The 19,283-nt window shown below is 38.1% G+C and overlaps 2 protein-coding genes across 2 annotated transcripts; both read right to left on the bottom strand.

The window, feature by feature from the left end:
• Positions 1-4,072: 4,072 nt before the first annotated feature.
• On the bottom strand, positions 4,073-12,154 carry LOC137181913 (interferon-induced GTP-binding protein Mx-like). The gene is made up of 12 exons (XM_067588026.1): positions 11,666-12,154; positions 10,619-10,756; positions 10,347-10,501; positions 9,895-10,033; positions 9,618-9,816; positions 9,440-9,518; positions 9,226-9,348; positions 8,942-9,083; positions 8,690-8,848; positions 8,464-8,540; positions 8,134-8,367; positions 4,073-5,017 (listed from the first exon to the last, which is right to left on the bottom strand). The coding sequence occupies exons 1-12, from the start codon at positions 11,850-11,852 to the stop codon at positions 4,793-4,795; spliced, it is 1,857 nt and encodes a 618-aa protein (XP_067444127.1). The 5' UTR covers positions 11,853-12,154; the 3' UTR covers positions 4,073-4,792.
• A 2,051-nt stretch (positions 12,155-14,205) lies between these two features.
• Positions 14,206-17,676, bottom strand: LOC137181914 (interferon-induced GTP-binding protein Mx-like). Its single transcript, XM_067588027.1, has 2 exons — positions 17,490-17,676; positions 14,206-14,521 (listed from the first exon to the last, which is right to left on the bottom strand). Exons 1-2 carry the CDS (start codon positions 17,674-17,676, stop codon positions 14,481-14,483), a joined length of 228 nt encoding a protein of 75 aa, XP_067444128.1. The 3' UTR covers positions 14,206-14,480.
• Between the last annotated feature and the right edge of the window lie 1,607 nt (positions 17,677-19,283).

Raw genomic sequence — 19,283 nt, 5'->3', positions numbered from 1 at the left:
ACTAAATTATAAAGTATACCTTTTTGGAAAGTGAAACCCTTTTCCTCTTTTTTTGGATCACCAAGAGGATATATGTTTTCATCAGGAGAACATGAATATTTATTCTCTGAATAACAAGAAGTAGGAGAGGATGAGAGCAGTCAGTAGCCAGGGCAGACCTACCAGGTTTGCTGTTTGTCAAAACAACAACATGGCTGTTTTCAGTGAGAAACTGAAGAAGCATAGCAGTGAGTAAAAGACTGAGAGGAAGAGCAAATAACTGATACAGTAAGTCAACAAGTAAGCTGCTACTTGTTGACTTACTTGCCAACTCTGATTACAGTTGGCAAGTATCTCGCCACAGTTGCTCCTGCTCAGGCCATGGCAAAACCAGAGAAAACTACTGCTCAGCCTGCGGCAAGTGAAATCATTGCTCTTGCCAACAGCTCAAACTCAGTTCCTGTTCTTGCACACACTGTAAAAGATATCCACTTAAAAGTAGGTCTGGAGAGAGACTTAGTGGCCAAACAAGTAAGCCAATAAAACGACCATCCCTGGCAAGTAACTGATGGCACCTCCAACAATCATTATGGCAACAGCGGCTTTTGTGATAGACAGCAACATCAATGCCTGTTCTCATTGCAGTGTAAACAGTGTAAGCCACTGGTTGCCCTGTTCATGACTTGCAGGGACTTGATAGGTGACATCTCCGCTTTTTGACCGGATGCTGACCTCTTTTGCTTGTCAGGTTCTTCCATGTCAACTGACAGTGGACCCTCAATACCTTCACAGTGATGCATCTCAGCACCAGCAGATGTTAACCTGAGGAGACCTTTCTGTCCCACTGTGAACACTTGCACTATAGTCTCCTCCAACAGATGACGATGAAGAAATTCCTCTTCCAACAGAAATTCATTTCTTTTTCCTGGCCTCAAAGAAGAAGTTGACAAATATAACAGTAAACACTTGATACCTCTACAGTGACAAATCTTAGGGCAGGACTTCAGAAGACTCCTCGAAGTCCTGCCGGACACCTGCAGTGTCTCCTCAAAGGGACGAAGAAGAAAAAACTGTGTTCCAACTGTTGATTCTACCTCCTCAATCCTCTCAACAACCTTTAATTTTAAACTCTTAATCTTGACGATGAACACAATCCAACTTCTTGGTGATATCTGGTAAAATGAAAAAAAACTTTGGAATCTCTAGACAAAACTAAAGACTCACTTTCACCCTCTCAAACCTTAGTTACACTTTATTAACTAATAGATTTGTCTGTCTTTTCTTTTTAAAGACCAATTACTAATAAGTTAAGGATTTTATTTGTACTGTGGTTATGGTGGACCCTAGGAGGGGTCGGCATCATGTGGATGGAAGTACATTCACTTAAGTACTCTACTCACCCACAATTTTTTATCTACTTTACTTGTACTTGCATTAGTATAATGGTACTTCCCTACATTTCACAGGGTGTACTTTTTAACCCACCACATATGGCCTATTTGACAGCTGTAGTTGCACATGAAAATCAAGATTTTACAGACAAAACATTTCACTTCAAGTTACAAATTTAGCTTCACTTTGACTGGCTCCAACATTAAAAGGCTGCTCACACTGTAATGTACTGGCAATAATATCCGATGCATTCCAACATAATAAAGCACTTTGACAGGGGTCTGTGCACTTTTACTTTTAATACTTTAGGTACATGTTGCTCCAAATACTATATTAGGAAAAAGTAGATTATAAGCAAGTAAATTATACATTTCACTTTTATACATTTAATTTTTACATTAAGGTATTGCTGAGCCCCAAATCTCAGGCAAATAGTTGGTTTTGTTTTGTCCTATTACACTGTTATTATACTAAGTGTTAAACCTGATAAGTAGCATGATGGGTAATGATCCACAGTGACTGCTCTGGCCTCTTTACTCAAGCCTGTTACTGTGAAACAAGTAATCCCATATTGCACTCCACTCCACAGTTTTTCTTAAAAGCTTCTGTTTTCCTTATTAGAGCATATTCATTCATTATATGTCAAACAAGTATAACATAACCTGTTCAAAGTGTTTTTTCTTTTACTCCACAATGGTGGGATGGGGTAGGAATTCGGGGTAAATACTGTAGTGTTTCTTCTAATAATACCACAGGATTTGTTCACAGAATTATCTTTTTAAAGTCAAAACTCAACAGAAATTCTTGCCCTCCAACTTTTAAATGAACTCTTAGGGATATGGACTTGAGGGCAGGGGTGCCATGAGGTAAATGTTTTTGAGGGGGCACAGTTAATTTTCACACTAATCCAAGTTGTTACCAGTATTTATCTAGTTCTGCTCTATGTTGATCAAACTCAATCAGTAAATCTATTTACAATTTACAATTTTTTTTACAATTTAGTTTAATTTAGCAGATGCTTTTATCCAAATTGACGTACATCTGAGAGATACAACTAGGATTGAATGACAGTTATTAACACTTTATTGCATTTAATAGCAATATTGAACAAGAAAATGTTAGCGAAAAGGCTTTAGACTCAGGGACAATATTAGCTGGTTAGCTAACCAGCACTGTATATTAGCCTAAGGAAAGCACCTAAACACGTAGCTACTGTTTTTACATACACTATCTATGCTGACTTTGATCTCCTGATGTCCATCCCCTTTTGTAGGAAGCATTTCAGTGCTCTAAATTTGTTTTGACAAAAACACTAATTTAGCTACAAATAATAGCAAAGAACAACAAGCTAACTAATGTTAATGTGGTTAACGTTACAGCTAAAATCACTGATGCTAGATTCGTTTTAAATGAGGGAATTTTGAAGTTCTAAGTAATTTGCAAATTCACTCAAGTCATACATGTTGGCATATGGCGTGAACTGAGATTGGTTATTCATACCTCACACTGTAGTTGACATCGACTTTACAGGAGTCACAGCTGCAGCTGAGCAACTCTATGAGCTCCGCTGCTGCTACTTAGCTGGAAGGAACCAACTAGCCTAAACAGATAGGGTGGTCTGTGTGTAGCAGACAGAGTTATATGAATGAAAACATACAGAAAAGTGCCTTTTGTTTATATATTATATTATCAATGCTGAATGGGCATACACAGCTTCTTGAGGTAAAGATAGTTACATGGTGCTCTTGGTTGAACAGTGGTCAGGGTTTTTTTTTTTTAGTTTGTCAACCATAGGTTTTAAATCAACAAGAAGAAAAACGTGTGTTCAGTCTATACTGACTCTAGTACTATTTTTGTTGCATGTAGCATGTATTTTGTGGTAATATCCTATGATTTGGTTTGTGTGGGGGCTGACATTTGTACTCAACTAGGAAAAAAGCATCCAAAAGGGAATTATTTATATTTCCTATTTTTCTTAACTCATGAGGACACCTACCTGAACCATGAAAAGAAAACACAAGCAAAACCAAAAAGCTGTATTCCAAATAAAGCCAACATATCAAGCTATAAGTTAATTCCTATTTGTTTCTACATATTTAAACCCTACGACTCACAATATGCCTCAGGAAAATATTATTATTATGTTTTGAATTAAATTTCAATTTAGCTGGATTTATTGATGGAACTATGCACGAGGGTAGTGATTCAACAATTTCAAACAGTGTTATTTAAACCTGTAAGAACACCCCATAAGGAACAGCAGAGACCCGGTTTCCAAAGATAAAAACTACTTTTTAAAAATATTTTTGACCAAGAAACCCTGTGTTAAAAACAGCTGGTAGTTTAAACTGTACAAAAACGTGTATTTAACACCCCAATAGCAGCTACTGACCAGGGTGAAGACCCACTCAAGGCTAATGCAATACTGGGTGTTATCACAATCAAGTACAAAAACACAACTAAAGATTAAAGGTGTACAGTTCAAACATGGCAAACAAACAATATGACTTATTGTATGTCTGTAGTTGGACAGAATTGTGTGTGTTGTTGATTTCCAGTAAATCTAATGCACTGTCTACTGTACTACTACTACTGGATGATCTGTATGCTGCGGATTAACAGGAAACTTACTTGAAAAGTAATCCATCACAGTGATCATTTAGTTGCCTTATTACCCCAAAAGTTCCATCATAGTCAGTAGTAGTGGTCAGTAAATGTAAGTGTTTTATTTTAAAAAGTCTGCATGCACCACATTACCACACACAAATAACACAACCCTGCAAAAATAAAAGTAGACACCTGTTCCATTAATCCACATGAACTGCATAGTCTGTGTGGAAGTAAAAAATAGAAGCAGCCTGATTTAAAATACAGAGTCCAATATACATGTATGTCCGGGCCAGGAGTAATCCATACCCATTTGTCACACATCATTTAACAATCCAGACAATATAAAGCTTATAACAGACACAGCTGGTTAAACAGATTGATCAACTCTATTTCTAATTATTTTAACATTCACGATATATCTAATGTATCACAACAATAGAAATCAGCGTTTACAGACCATGCTCCAATTGTCAGAATGTTCACACACTTTTTCAGGCCATATCATGAAATGTGCCACAATTTTGCATGTCTGTTTACATGCATATACAATAATGTATATACACAAAGAGCCTGGCAAAAGTCTTTCTTATCCATTCTTGTTACGATGACTTATGAGGTTTGGACTATTTATTTATTTTTGCATCTTATAGGTAACGTACAGTATGTATCTATTGTGCCCTCAAGACCCGATGAGACTAACAATGATATACTCACCCCACAACCATCAACGAATATCAACGTACAAAATCAATATAAATTAATTAAATGTAATTTCATTAAAGAACAAAATCACGCTGTTGGTCCTTGACCTCTAGAACTCCACCAGGTATGCACGGGCTTGCATGAGCCGTTTGAGGCGACTTTGCAAAGTAGACCTTTTTCGGTCGATGTCCAAATCCTCCTTTAGCAAGAACTCCATATTCTCCTTGTCCTGAAGCACCTGCAGCATCTCTCTCTGCAGTTGGACAGCAGACTCCTGCAACATCTGGTAGCGGATCACAAGTGGGATCTGATCAGCCAGACGCTGGCTGGCAATCTAAGAAAAAGAAAGAATGTTTGACAGAAGTATATCGAAGTCATGAGAAGTCCTTGAAAAACCATGGAAATGACATCTTACTGTTAATGTTTTGTCCAATGTCATTATCTGGTCAAAATGTAATTTTGTGCAATACTTACTTACTGGTTCATGACAAATACCTGCTAAACTGACTCAGCTGTACTTTGTGTTAAGCACTAATTAGCAAATAACACCCCTAAGATTGTAAACATTGTACCTGCTAAGAATCAACATGCTAGTATTACTATCGAAAGCATGTTAGCATACTGATGTAAGCATTTAGCTCAAGTACAGTGTCACAGAGCCATTATCTCTCTCTTTTGCTGCATTGACATGGATTCAGGCAGACGGTAGGATTTCAAACTCTGATCATATAATTCCAGGTGTTGTTGCACCAAAATGATTAGCTTCATGTTGTCCAGATCACCCATGTTTTCTCCTTGTGAGACGGAGCTATGCAACATCCGGATGTAAATACCGTTGCGGAGGATGGCAAAAACTTAAAATATTTAAACTTATGACGGCAATGCCGTCTACCATTACTGTTGCCAGTATTCTCTGCTGGCCTCACCTAATTTCACCGACCTGCTCTCATCCACTAAAATAATATGTGGTTTGCCATCTACCGTCTCCCTGAATCCATGTGAACACAGCATTAGGACCCTATTTCCTGAAATAGGGCAACGGCACAGATCCAACTCTTAATTCCTGGTGCATGGCCTATGTCGGTGTGACTAACATTTTTTTTGCAATTCTCCTGACCATCAATATTGGCGCTCCCTGGGCTCAACCAGGTGCAACGTAGAGAGACCGAATACATTAGTAGTGGGAGGAATACAGAATCAGCAGGTGGAGTTGGGGTTAGCTTCAGTAGTGACCAATCACATGAGCTCCTCTCATCCCCTTTAAACGCAGCAACAGGTGAAACGGGGGAGAGAGGCTGACTGAGAGAGAGAAATCAGTTCACCTCTGTGAAGCATAGCAATTTCCAAAATATACATTTAGAACACCCTAAATATTAATATACATCAATCCAAATATGCTGACAATGGCAGAATGAAAATAAAGATAGTTCTCGTGTGTGGCAGCTGATTGCATACCGGTGCTGCCGCTTATTTTGTGCAAACAATTAATACAGGATAATTAATACATCTAAACTCCACAATTCTACTCCTCCTTTGCATATGTTAAAGTCCTCATTTGTGCTTTTAAGTATATGCAATATCCTTAAATAAACAGATACAAAATCGGATATGGAAATTTGCTGGTTAGTCAAAATATTTAAATGATGACTGAAGGTATCCATGCTGTGCTCACTGTGCATAAAGTAAGCAGGGCTGTTTAAACCTGTTTTAAAGCATTTCCACAAACACGTTTTATTTGTTCACAGCATAGGGGATGTTGATGCAGGCCTACTCTGTTTAGGAAGTAGCATGCATGGCACAGGACCTCTGGTTGTCAGTATTTTATGCACTGATTATACAGATACATGTTCATGCGCAAAACACACATGCACATGAAATGCAAATTTTGAAACTCAAGTCATATCACTTTTTAGCAGATGTGTTGTGTGCACATATTTGGAATACAGATATGCATGTGTAAGTGTCCATTTTTTCTATTAATGAATATTTGGTCTGGTACAATTTTGGTTTAAAAACTGTTGTGAGCAGATGTCACAACCTTTCCATGTTCAACAAAGGTCCATCTGGGACTGACCACTGTGCAACACATCTATGCATGTTTTGTTTTGTATTTTTCATACAAAAACCTATTTTTGATTCTTGAATTGGTTGAGAGCAGATCCTAGAGGGACATCCTCTGCATATAAAATCAACGTCATTAGCAATGATGTGAGCTTTATCTGGCTTAATAAAAATTATAAAGGGTTTATTATTGAGTCACATATCTTCATACTTTTGGTCATTCAGTTTGATATGAGCGGAATATCACCCCATCTCACGAGAATACAATAGTTCACCATGAGAGTTCAGAACTGAGAATGTGCAGTAACAAGAGGACAGAAACCGTGCCGAAATAATGTTGTTGGGTAAGTCTGCTTTTAAAGTTTGCTTTTATGTTGGTGTGTATGTTCTATGTATCTGTGTATGCTCATGTTGATGAAGAGTTCAGTGATTTATTTTTATTTATTTTATTTATTTTCCTCACAGAGTTCAGATGAGGACTGTTGGCAGCTGTTTACATCCTGGAGTTAGCATTAACATTAGCCTGCTGCAGCCTCAGTGGAAACTGGAGCAAAGTGCATCAGATGGAATTAAAAGAGTTAAGAATTCAAACTGTCAGATTATCTACAAGAAGCTGTACTTTTGATGATAAACTTTATCTGTCTTTTATCCTAACAAAAAACTGTTGCACATCAATATTGACTCTGTGTTTCTGTAAAAATGATTGAATATGTCTTGTATTAACTAATACAATACAACTATACTTGATGTGTTTGCTGCATTTCATTATATATAATTTTTATATTGTTGTGGGAAACTCACTTATCCAACAGAATGTATTTCTGAACTCCAGGTCATTGGATTATGCTCCTGTGGATGATATTGTTGGTCAGAATCCTTAAAATCCTTCCTTAAAAATTGTGTTTTGATTTTCATGTCAATCTGCAGTAGATGAAAAAATGTATAGCAAACTCAAAGGGGCAGAACTTAACATAAATAAAAGGTGTTTTGTGATTTTAGAGCTGTCTGTGTGTCAACTGAAGCCAAGAAGCTCTTCATCTACATATGCCATAAGAGGTGGTATGAGTAGGTTTTATCACAGATGTCATCTCCTGCCCAAAACGAAAGCAATGAAAGCACCAAAATTGCACTGTGCCGGCTAATCTACATAAACACAGCATCAGCTGCACCTGTCCTCGCAAGCTAGTGCAAGCATGCTCGTTTGGTGCCTGGAAATTACCAAACAGGCACAGACACAAAAAAAAAAAAACAGAGAAAGAGACAGACTTACACCTGAGGAAAATTGCATGCAAACTGCGTTTGGCCCAGTGCTGGCCTTGCGCCTGCAGGAAAATAGGGCCCTTAGTCTTGTTGTCTTGTTTTTCAAGAATCATTGAAAATAAGGCTTACTTTGTAATAGGACTTAAGATGCAACTTTAGCTGCTGCAGTGTGGCATGGTGATCATCAAAGATTTGGATTTCATCATCCTCTTCCTCCTCTTCCTCCTCCTCTCTCTTGCTCTCACTCAAACTGCTGCTGTAGGTCCTGTCCTGAGAGTAAACGATCAGCTCCATCTTTAACTGAGTTCTCAGTGCGGACTCTGCAGTGGACTCCTTTTCTTGCTTAATGGCTTCGATCTTTGCCTACAAAGTAAAATTCTGGTCAGTCTGAATATTGTGGGGACAATGACTATCAAATTGTAAAAAAAGGTCGATATTAAACTCATTGAAGATGGCTACCTTGGCTGTTTTCAGAAGGTTGGGAAATCCAGTGAAGCTACTTTGGGCCAGCTGTATGAAAGCTTTCCTAACAGCATCTGGAGGATATTGGAATAAGATACAGCAGGTTGATTTCTACCCAGATACATGAATCAACTGTGCTAATCAGCAGTATTTATGGTAATTGGAAAAACAGGAATAACAAATAATAAAACTGAGTAAATTTGTCATTTATTCAATCATATACCTCCTATATCTTTGAGTTTCCTGACAGCTGGTTCTTCCAGCTGTTTAATCTGCTCCTTGACCATGATCTCAAAGGTCTTGTAGTTGATGAAGCCTGGCAGTTCTCTTCCACGGTACCTCTCTTCATATTCCTCCACCTGTCTGTCAATTCTTATGTTAACTACAACACACAAATGTATATTAGAGTCCTGTGGCTGTGAGAATAACCCAGTGTTGGTGGACAGCTGTAGTCCAGACAAAATGAAGCACTCACAGTTTTCTCCTGAGTGGTCCAGGTGGGTGTTCCACTTCCCAAACTCTATTCTGAGTGTAGAAAAGACATTGAGCCTTTCACCACACTTGAGTTCCTCACCTGTAGTCAGACTAAGGGCATCTTGATTGAATGCTGACACTTTCTGGAGCCCATGAGACAACAGAAACAGTTGTTTAGTGGTGTTATGTTGTTTATTTAAATACTTTAGGATGAACTAATTCATATTGGTGGTGAGAATTTGTCTGTGTAGCCAAGTAAATGTTCGGTAGAGTGAGGGAACTCACATCAATGAGGAAGGCGAGTCTCTCGCCTGCGTCAGATGGAGGTCCAGTGCCATATTTCTCCAGCTCTGCCTGAGTCTGTGCTAGTTTCTCCTCTATCTGCTCTTCCAGTCGAGGCAGAGATCTCTGCAAATCATACAGAGGTCAAAACTTTTAACACCTCAAGGTGACCAATCTTAATTTATACAGTAAATTTCCAAGATCTAGAAGAATTCACCTCAATATGTTGCACCAGCTCAAGGGTGAGTTTCTCAGCCAGTTTAGGAACAGTAGCAAGACCGTCATTGTAAAGAGTGCTACAGCAAAAATAAAAAGGTACTGAGAACATGCTCCACAAACTGCCAAACATTTTACCACATAAATATTTCTATAAATACAAAAAACAATGAACTTACTGGAAATACACATGATCTTTGAAGAAGGCTTTCTCTCTTTCTATTGCTTCAGTAAGAGACACCTTCTCTGTGATCTCCTTCTGACCCCTGCACCTGACAATCATGTAGCCCTTCTTCAGGTTGATGACCTCATTATGGACAATGTCAACCACTGTCTCTTCTGTGCCTTTGTCCACTAGATCAGGTTTCGTCAAGATACCTGAGAGAGAAAGAATACACTTCCTAAGAGTTGAATAACTTATGTAAGAGCCAAGTGGCCAAAATCAGTTCCATTTACCCAAAGTCCTCTCTCCATCAGGATCCACTTGCTGTGCCATGTTCAAAGCCTCTGTGGTTGCTATGTCCACGTTGCATGGAACAACCACTAAGCTGATGGTCTCTTGTTTTGTGATGAACGTCTGGATCAGTCTCTTGATCTGAAAGTATCAATTCATGTTGTGTCAAGTTATAAGTTGCACATCTGTCAAATCACATTCATGTTTGAGTCTGTTCTGTTCACATAATGACTGAATATTACAGAACTTAAAGTCTACAGCCATTCCAAAACATTATAATTTAAAAAATCAGCAGCAAAGTGTCTTTCAACAAGAAGTGTCCTGGTTAATCTTGATAATCCACAGACCTCACTGTCTACACTTTTCATTTGAACAACTTTCTACCAAAGAAATTATCCCTTCTGTTGATGTGTTTTGGGTATCATCTAGAGTAAAAGGGACAATGAACAAACACCTGATCTCCAATGTTCTCTGGTTGTCCCTTTACAGCCACTCTGGCGATACCAGGCAGGTCAATGAGTGTCAGGTCTGGAACATCAGGAGAGGCAATCTCCAGACTGATGAGGTCATCACTGATCCCCAACCCGACCCCAGCTATTTCATTCTGAGCTGGTGAGGGGATATGATGAATGATGGTCACAAAGGATGGAAGTGGTGAACTTAAATAAAATCAGTATCTCCATCAATACTTTTGTTTGTGACATTTTAGAATGTGGTATACTGTACCTTTGCGAATCTTTTCTTCCACATCTGCAGGGTCTTCTATCTCTTCCTCGTGGTCCTGGTAGCTTATCTTTCCATACCAGTCCTCTCCCTCTTTCTTTCGCTTCATCTTCAGTTCGAGAGGACATCTTGTCACAATGCCTGAATTAAGGGTAAGTCAATGACAAGAGAGAGGAAAAACTCAAAGTGAAATTCATTGTACTTGGTGAAAGTATTAAAAGCAGCAGGATACCTCAATAATAAACAAAGTAGAATTATCACCTTTCTGACAATGTCAACAAAAACTGAAAATGTATAAGCTTTGTAAAAGCAGAATTTATGCAAGAGCTGTTGTATTGAATTTCATCAAATGTTCATAATAAAGTGCTCAGTGAGTGTCTATCATATTTACTGAGAATAAGCCTGGTCTAATCTGGCAGATATTTTGAATTTCTTGTCTTGGTATGTTCTTTTGTGTGCCAAATTTGGTGGGCTCTGGTGTTCATTGATTTAGGTGGCAGGTTTCCTCTGCTTCCTTCTTTGTCTGAACCGTGAGCCAGTTCATATCAGTCATACAGCACTACAATGAACTTTGCCTTGTGGCATTCTTGCTGGCTTGTAGCGTACGAGCTGGCACAGTGCCCTATAGTCAAACCAGTAGCTGTTGCAAAACTAGGTTTTGAGATTTCCTCCTTCTGTTTGACGATGGAGTGATGCTCACATGAGTGAAAAATTACATTTAAAAATTACATTAAAAAAAACAATATCCCATTACAGTTTTTATAGGAACTATTTTCTACCAATCCTACATCTGCCGAATGTCTAACTAACACGTCAGCCATAACGACTCTAAGATAACAGAGCGGTGTGCCCCCCCCCCCCCCCCCCCCTTCTGAATGTTCTTTTTTTATTTAAAAATGTTGACTTATGAAACTTAATCATCCCTTCATTTTAAGCAACAAACATCTTTTAAATGCTACAGCCTTGTAAATACAGAAGTTTCATCATGATAGATAGATAGATAGAAAGATGGATAAATGGATAGATTTTCTTTCTCAGTGACTAACTTACCACTTCCTCTTGGCAGAGCCACACCTGACAGCGCCTCCAGCACAGAGCTCTTCCCTGAGCTTTGGTCGCCAATAACGGCGATAGCAGGCAGCGCCAAGTCCTTCTCTACACCCAGAGAGCGAAGAGAGTCAATGAGGTCAATGCAGGGACGCACCTTCTCCTCATACTGCTGGTTCAGAGAGTTCATGATGATGATTTGTCGTTATGTTTTAAAAAGGAACAAAACTGCTGGATGAAAGACCTCACTGAGCTCTGTACCTGACAAGTCTACAATCGGCAGCTTCGACCTTCAGTGTCGAAACTGTGAGCCAGATAGGGCTGCCTCGGTGATGGAGAGGGAAGACCGGTCGAAAGAAATTGAAACTTAAGTTTGGTTTCGTTTCATGTCTTTTGCTGTTGGCGAAACAACGACGTGAGACGGTGGAGATGCCGCACCTGACGTCGCCTACCAGGAGATTTTTCTAGGCCTATAGCTGCTCGGACTGTGTGCAAAAATCTGCATCCAATGCTGTATATTCAACTAAATAAAAAAATGCATATCTGTTCAAAAACCTTTTTTTTTATTTTTATTTTTTATTAAAGAACATTTTCTCAAATTTGGTTTTTACAACTTGCTTTTATGGCTAACTAATGTCCTCAACAAATTCTTCATCTCTTAAAATGAAGATAGTTATTTTTATTTTTATTATTTTTTCTAACTGATTTTCGACGTGAGCAATAAGCGTGAATAAAAAAGGATGAACATAAACTGATTTTGGTCAGAAATGAAGTCTGAAATCAAAATATGCCGAAGCTTTCCTCCTCTTTTCCTCCTTCTCCTCCTCCTAAATTATTAATAATAATATTAATAACATCTGACATGTTACAGAATTTGAAAACTATAAAAAAAATTATGTTGTTCTTTTTCTTTTTTTTTTAACACTCTAAATAAGTAAAAAATGTAATACACCTGTGTGATTAACATGAACCACTGATTTTTTTTTATATCAGAGGGGAATATTTGTGAAGCTATGGAGGGTTTAAAGGGCCTAAACTAAACATATTAAATATATAAATAATTATATGCTTAAATAAATTAATAAATATATAATTATATAATAAAATGGTTAAATAAATAAATATGTAATTGAATGCTTAATTTTCACCATAAATAAATCAATCCAAAATTAAATGAGATATTAAATCAAAATCACCAACTCAATGGCTTGTTTGTTAGGCTCATGTCCCATCCACGTTATTAATAAATCAAAGTACATGTCAAATAAATTTTTCCCAAAGATGGTTTATGTTGTTTTAAGTAGTTCTTATCACGCTGATGTATGTTCAGGTACTAAATTTTCTGATAAGTTTGTTTTAATTAGTTATTTGACAATATAAAAGGGGATGTGATGTCATGATTGACAGCTGTGATAGCCCAAACCTCTGTCAGGTGCTGGGAGGGCTGGGGGGCATGTTTATGGATTATAAGACCTGGATACCGGACTGAAAACGGTACTCATTCAGTCCAAAAAGAATTGCTCGGCTTGTGCATACACCAAAAAAAGTTTCTAGCTGCCGGGTTTGCTGCCGTGTTATATGGGCACTCAGCCCATAGACTTTACATTGTGATGATGTCATGGATTTTTAAATTGCTTTTCTCAGCTCAAGGAAAGTTTTACAAATATAAACCTCCATGGATCAAAAATCCATAATAGAGAGAGTCATTATTGACCTTTTTTGTAGTTTGAGCTGTCCTGTCAACAGCTCTACAGGTGTCTGTTTTACACTGGCGGTCTAAGGGGAAAATGCTTTTGTGGGCTGCAGGGGATTGTTTACTGCAATACTGTGAGTGACCACTGGGAAAAACTGGCTGCAAGGCTGAGCGGCGGAGCCCTATCCAGCTCATATAATACGTCCATAGGCGTGTTCTGTGGGCATTCATCCTGCAGCCTGATTCTGGCTCCAAATGATGTCATACAAGCAAGATGGCAAGATGGAGATATTTTGGCTTAATTTTTGCAAAGTGGTAGGAAGTGGAGACATGTCCATATTTATATACAGTCAATTGGACAGATGAGAAAAAGCTGAGGTTACATTCTTTTAAAAAGGAAGAGGAAAAGGAAGAGTTCAAATGTTTTATTTGACAACAGAAGAAAAAGGACAACAAAAATATTATTATATTATTATATTATTAGACATCATAATTCCTACTTCCTATAAAGAATAACCCAACAAAGATAGTTTAACTTCAAACACAGTTACTGTCTAAACAGGAATGAAGCAATAACTCAACCACCACTGAAAAATGAAAAATGAAAATGTAAAATGAAACACACATATGTTTATTTATGATGTTTTATTGTTTTTACAATGAGAATACACACTGAAGAGGAGCCTTCAAGGAAGTCTTTTACGGGCTGACATGCCCCCTTTTTATTGCTTGGATGCTCAGCTGATTGCACTGATCTGGTACATCACAACATCATCATTATACTCAAGTGTATCATGATATTGTCAAGAACTGAACACGGCTTGGACTCAAAATGCAGACTAACACAGTATGCAAGTTAAAAAAAAACAGTCCTTTAATTGCAGCAGGGCTGGTACACAGGTGATCAGTCAGTACAACAAGATAATCCAAATCCGTAGGCAAAAGGCGAGGTCAAAGACAAAACAGGTCGGGAACTATAAGGCTTACTAGGAGAAAAAAAAAAGTCTGGAACGCTGACAACAAGAGGAACAAGACAAACAGAAGGAAGGGAACACTGAGACTATATACACTTGAGGAGGGAAGACAACGAGACACAGGTGCAACACATTAGGGCAGGGCAGGTAATCACACGGGAGGGAGACACACAAGGGCAGGAAGTGAAGGACCTGCAACGAGACAAGAGGTGAGTATCAAAATAAAACAGGAAGTACAAGACAAGGAACACTGGGAGAAACAAAAAGATAACTCAGCTTTCCAGCCAGGGCATGGCAGATATATCTTATAAAACCCAACTTTTATGTGTTATTTGTTTTCTGATTCACCATCTAGTTACAAATCTGTGTCAATTGTAGGTCTCATCAACAATAGAACCATAAACAACTTTCTTCATTCACTAGAAAGTTTTTTTTCTTTTCATTATCTGTTTATTCCCCCATTCACTTTTATTATGGATAAAATTAAAGTCAGGAAGAGTCTGTCTGTCAGTAAGAAACACATTTTAAACACATTTAAATTTTACATCGTCATTTCCATTCAGTCACACATGAGGCTGAAAATTCCTGAATGTTGGTTTTGATATGAGTTACATAATTTCCATTTCCCTGTAACATTTAGCCAAATACATAATTTCCATTTCTCAAAAGACACCCTAATATTCTAGGTTATTCGATAATGAATTCACAATCAGAATATCAATAAATACAGATGCAAATTATGAATAAATAAGATAAACGCATTCTGCCAGTAGAAATTGTTCATGTGTGTCTAAGCAGGACACAGTACAAAGTACACAATACAATATAAATACAGCATGCAGGTTTTTATTCATGTGAAGGTGTTTGTTGAACAGGTAATAGGCTGCAGAGAGAAAACACCACTGCTCTGACAGCTGCCACCATCATCAGAAACGGATGTCAATTCACATGACTCTTCAGAGGAAAGGATATCTAATTTCTCTAAAAACATATTTCCCAATTTCCTCTGTCCTTGCATCTTCCGTGGGAGGGGCTAAGATGCAAGGAAAAGATATAAGTGAGGGAAACATGGATGCAATTTAAAGGACTTGGGAGGTACCCACAGTCTCCTGGTTTTGGTTTTGTTTGATTCGTCATTTCTTTCAACATCCAACCTTCCTGCATTATTTTCCACTCACACGTACATAACTGACTAATGATTTTGTCACACCTTATTTATTTGTTTTTGTAAATAGTTTAATTTGATAAATAGTTTACTTTGATGACCCCCAACCTTTTGTGTGCTCTCCTTCCTTCTTTGTCTGAACCGTGAGTCAGTTCATGACAGTAATACAACACTACAGTGAACGTTGCCTTGTGGCATTCTTGCTGGCTTGTAGCATACGAGCTGGCACAGTGCCCTATAGTCAACATCAGTACCTGTTGCAAAACTAGTTTTACAGGTTTTGAGATTTCCCTCTCCTGTTTGACAGTGGCATGATGTTCACATGAGTGAAAGATTACATTTAAAAATTACATTTTAAAAAAACAATATCCCATTAAAGCTGCAAGCAGTGATGATCAGGCCCTTGCACCTTCACGCACGCCGGGGTGTGCTGCAGTTGAAGTTTTGTTATTGCCAGGCAACATGATGCAGCATTTACTAGAGGGCATTGTGCACGGATATGCATTTTCCTGAATGTTGGACATTGTATGTAGGAGATAACTATCTTTCCCTATGTCCAGTTTACGGTGCTAGAAGACACGAAATACACATTTTTAGACCTTTTCCATACTTGTCTTGGCTTGGCTTGTCTTGGTTTGACTTGGTGCATCAGCACAGCACAACAGAGATTTCGATTTAAAGTGTGTCTTTTAACTGATGAGATGCTTGTCTTGACTGAAATAGCAGTGGGTTGTATACATCATGGCTGTGACTAATGGTCAAAGTATAAGTTGTAAAATGATGGATAGACAAATTTCATTTTGGAAACGTAAATCAACGTGGCATGGTTTGGGTCAGTAAAGCCAAAATTGCCAATGGAAAAAGCCTGTATTTTGATGTATATCAAATGTACACCACACACTTTAAATTTCATGTAAATCAAAGGAACTTTGTCACATAAGACTTGATTCCTGTTGCCTGCAGACAGTTCTACACAAGTGCATCATTCATTCAGCAATACATTTAGTGAAGGTCACCTGACATGCATATGCAGTGTGATGAATATGTGATGTTGCACAAAGGAGTTAAATACTACTTCCTGTGTCCACTATTTGGTGCTAGAGAGCACCCACTAATTATATGTCAATTTGCCATATATCTTGTGTAGACCATACCTTGTCAATTCCATGTAGATCAGATGTAGTTTGTCACATAGCGCTGACTTCCTCTTGCCAGTAGGTGGCACTATGACTATGACTCAATATTGACATGTAGATGTGTTCAGCTCTGGACTCCAATCAAGCTTGTGAAATTTGGAGCAGAATGGACAAAGTCCAGTGGAGTTACAACAAGTTCCTGTTCCATGGCGAGACACGGAAATTGCCAGGGGCGTTCGACGAAAACTCATAATTTTGATAATAAAGCATCTGGTCATGATATATACGCCTACTAAATTTCATTCTTCTACGACAATCTGTATTGAGGGGCTCAGTTTTCTTAATTTTCTAGGGGGAGCTATCTAGCCATTTTGCCACGCTCATGTTTGAGACCCATAAAATATCAAATTTTTCGCCACTTCTGATGTATGTGCAAAGTTTAACATCTTTTTGTGCATGTTTAGGCCCTCAAAAATGCATTTGTTTCAGAATAATAATAATAATAATCCTTACAAATACAAGAGGGCCTTCGCACTGTTCGGTGCTCGGGCCCTATTTACAGTTTTTATAGGAACTATTTTCCACCAATCCTACCTCTGCTGAATGTCTAACTAACCTGTCAGCCATAATGACTCTAAGATAACAGAGTGGTGTGCTTTTTTTTTTTTTTTTTTTTAGCTTGTTGTGGTTCTTCCCCACAGCCAAAATAAACCAATACAGCTGTGAATACCTATTTCATGTCTTTTTAATTTACTTTTCTGAATGTTCATTTTTTTTATATAAAAATGTTGACTTATAAAACTTAATCATCCCTTCATTTTAAGAAACAAACAGCTTTTTAACATCTTGTTTAACTTACCTCTTACTCTTGGCAGAGCCACTCCTGACAACGCCTCCAGCACGGAGCTCTTCCCTGAGCTTTGATCTCCAATCACGGCGATAGCAGGCAGCGCCAAGTCCTTCTCTACACCCAGAGAGCGAAGAGAGTCAATGAGGTCAATGCAGGGATGCACCTTCTCCTCATACTGCTGGTTCAGAGAGTTCATTATGATAATTTGTTGTTTCCCGTAAAGAAATGATGTCGTAAAAGGGAACAAAACTGCTAGATGAAAGTCCTATTCACTGATGAGTTCTGTCCCTGACAAGTAATGTCACATCTGCTGCAGCATAAACCTTTAAACAGCTATGGAGCGGATGCCACACCTCCTCGCCTACTAGAGGAATATTATTCATTTAACATTTGACAAGTTACAGAAGTTGAAAACTATGTATAAATTATGTTTTTTTTGTTTGTTTGTTTTTACACCACTATATAAGAAAAATAAATGTGATACACCTGTTTGATTAACATGATCAACACATTTATTTCTACCAGCAGGAAAATCTTTGTGGATCTGTGAATCATTTTATCAAGTTTTCAGGAAAATTGGACGCCCATTTTTCGAGTAACACCGCCCCCCTTACTCATTTTGCCCATTTTTCGACTAACACCCAAACTTACTAATTTTACCCATTTCCTCTTAACACTCACTCCATATTCATGTTATCAAGTTTTTGCAAAAATTGGACACCCTTTTCATTTTACCCAATTTTTGACTAATATCCCCCCTTACTCACTCCTTTTCACTTTACCCATTTTTCGAGTAACACCCCCCCCCCCCCCCCCCTTACTCATTTTACCCATTTTTTGACAAACACCCAATGTCATTAATTTTACCCAAGTTTTCGACAAAATGGGACGCCCTTTTCATTTTAGCCATTTATCGAGTAATATTTACTCATCATATCCAGTTTTTGACTAACACCCAATCTCACTAACTTTACTCATTTCTTGATTAATACCCACCCCATGTTCGTTTTGTCAAGTTTTCGACAAAATCGGACACCCTTTTCATTTTAGCTTTTTATCAAGTAACACCCCCCCTTCCTCACTTTACTCATTTTCGAGTAACCCCCCCAACTCATTTTATCCATTTTTTAACTAACACTTAATCTCACTATTTTACTCATTTCTCAATTAAGACCCACCCCATGTCAATTTTATCAACTTTTCTGCAAAATCAGACGCCCTTTTCATTTTAGCCATTTTTCGAGCAACACTCCCCTTGCTCACTTTACCCATTTTTTGAGTAGCATCCCCCCCTTACTAATTTTACCCGTTTTTTGACCATCACCCAATCCTACCAATTTTACCCATTTCTCGATTAATACCCACCCCATGTTCATTTTATCAATTTTTCGGCATAATTGGATGCCCTTTTCATTTTAGCCATCTTTCGAGTAACACCTCCCACTTACTTACCTTACCCATTTTACAAGTAACACCCCCCCTTACACATTTCATCCATTTTTTGACTAACATCCAATCCTACCAATTTTACCCATTTCTCGATTAATACCTACCCCATGTTCATTTTTATCAAGTTTTTGGCAAAATCAGACACCCTTTTCATTTCAGCCATTTTTCCAGTAACACCCCCCCCTTTACTCATTTTACCCATTTTAGAGAAATACCACCCCCCTTACTCATTTTACCCATGTCACTAAATTTACCCATTTCTCGATTAATACCCACCCCATGTTTATTTTATCAAGTTTTCAGCAAAGTCAGACACCCTTTTCATTTTAGCCATGTTTTGAGTAACACCGAGCC

This window comes from Thunnus thynnus, chromosome 4 (assembly GCF_963924715.1).
Source record: "Thunnus thynnus chromosome 4, fThuThy2.1, whole genome shotgun sequence".
Taxonomy (NCBI): domain Eukaryota; kingdom Metazoa; phylum Chordata; class Actinopteri; order Scombriformes; family Scombridae; genus Thunnus; species Thunnus thynnus.
This window is presented reverse-complemented; position numbering and strand designations above follow the sequence as displayed.

Excerpts from the sequence above, each read along its gene's own strand:
- LOC137181913 (XM_067588026.1), bottom strand. The coding sequence starts at position 11,852 with ATGAACTCTCTGAACCAGCAGTATGAGGAGAAGGTGCGTCCCTGCATT. Across the intron at positions 8,368-8,463 it reads ACCTTCTGAAAACAGCCAAG|GCAAAGATCGAAGCCATTAA; the intron begins GTAGCCATCTTC and ends TTTACTTTGTAG. Across the intron at positions 5,018-8,133 it reads ATCTTAAGTCCTATTACAAA|ATTGCCAGCCAGCGTCTGGC; the intron begins GTAAGCCTTATT and ends TCTTTTTCTTAG.
- LOC137181914 (XM_067588027.1), bottom strand. The coding sequence starts at position 17,676 with ATGAACTCTCTGAACCAGCAGTATGAGGAGAAGGTGCATCCCTGCATT. Across the intron at positions 14,522-17,489 it reads GGCTCTGCCAAGAGTAAGAG|GTCCTTCACTTCCTGCCCTT; the intron begins GTAAGTTAAACA and ends GTCTCGTTGCAG.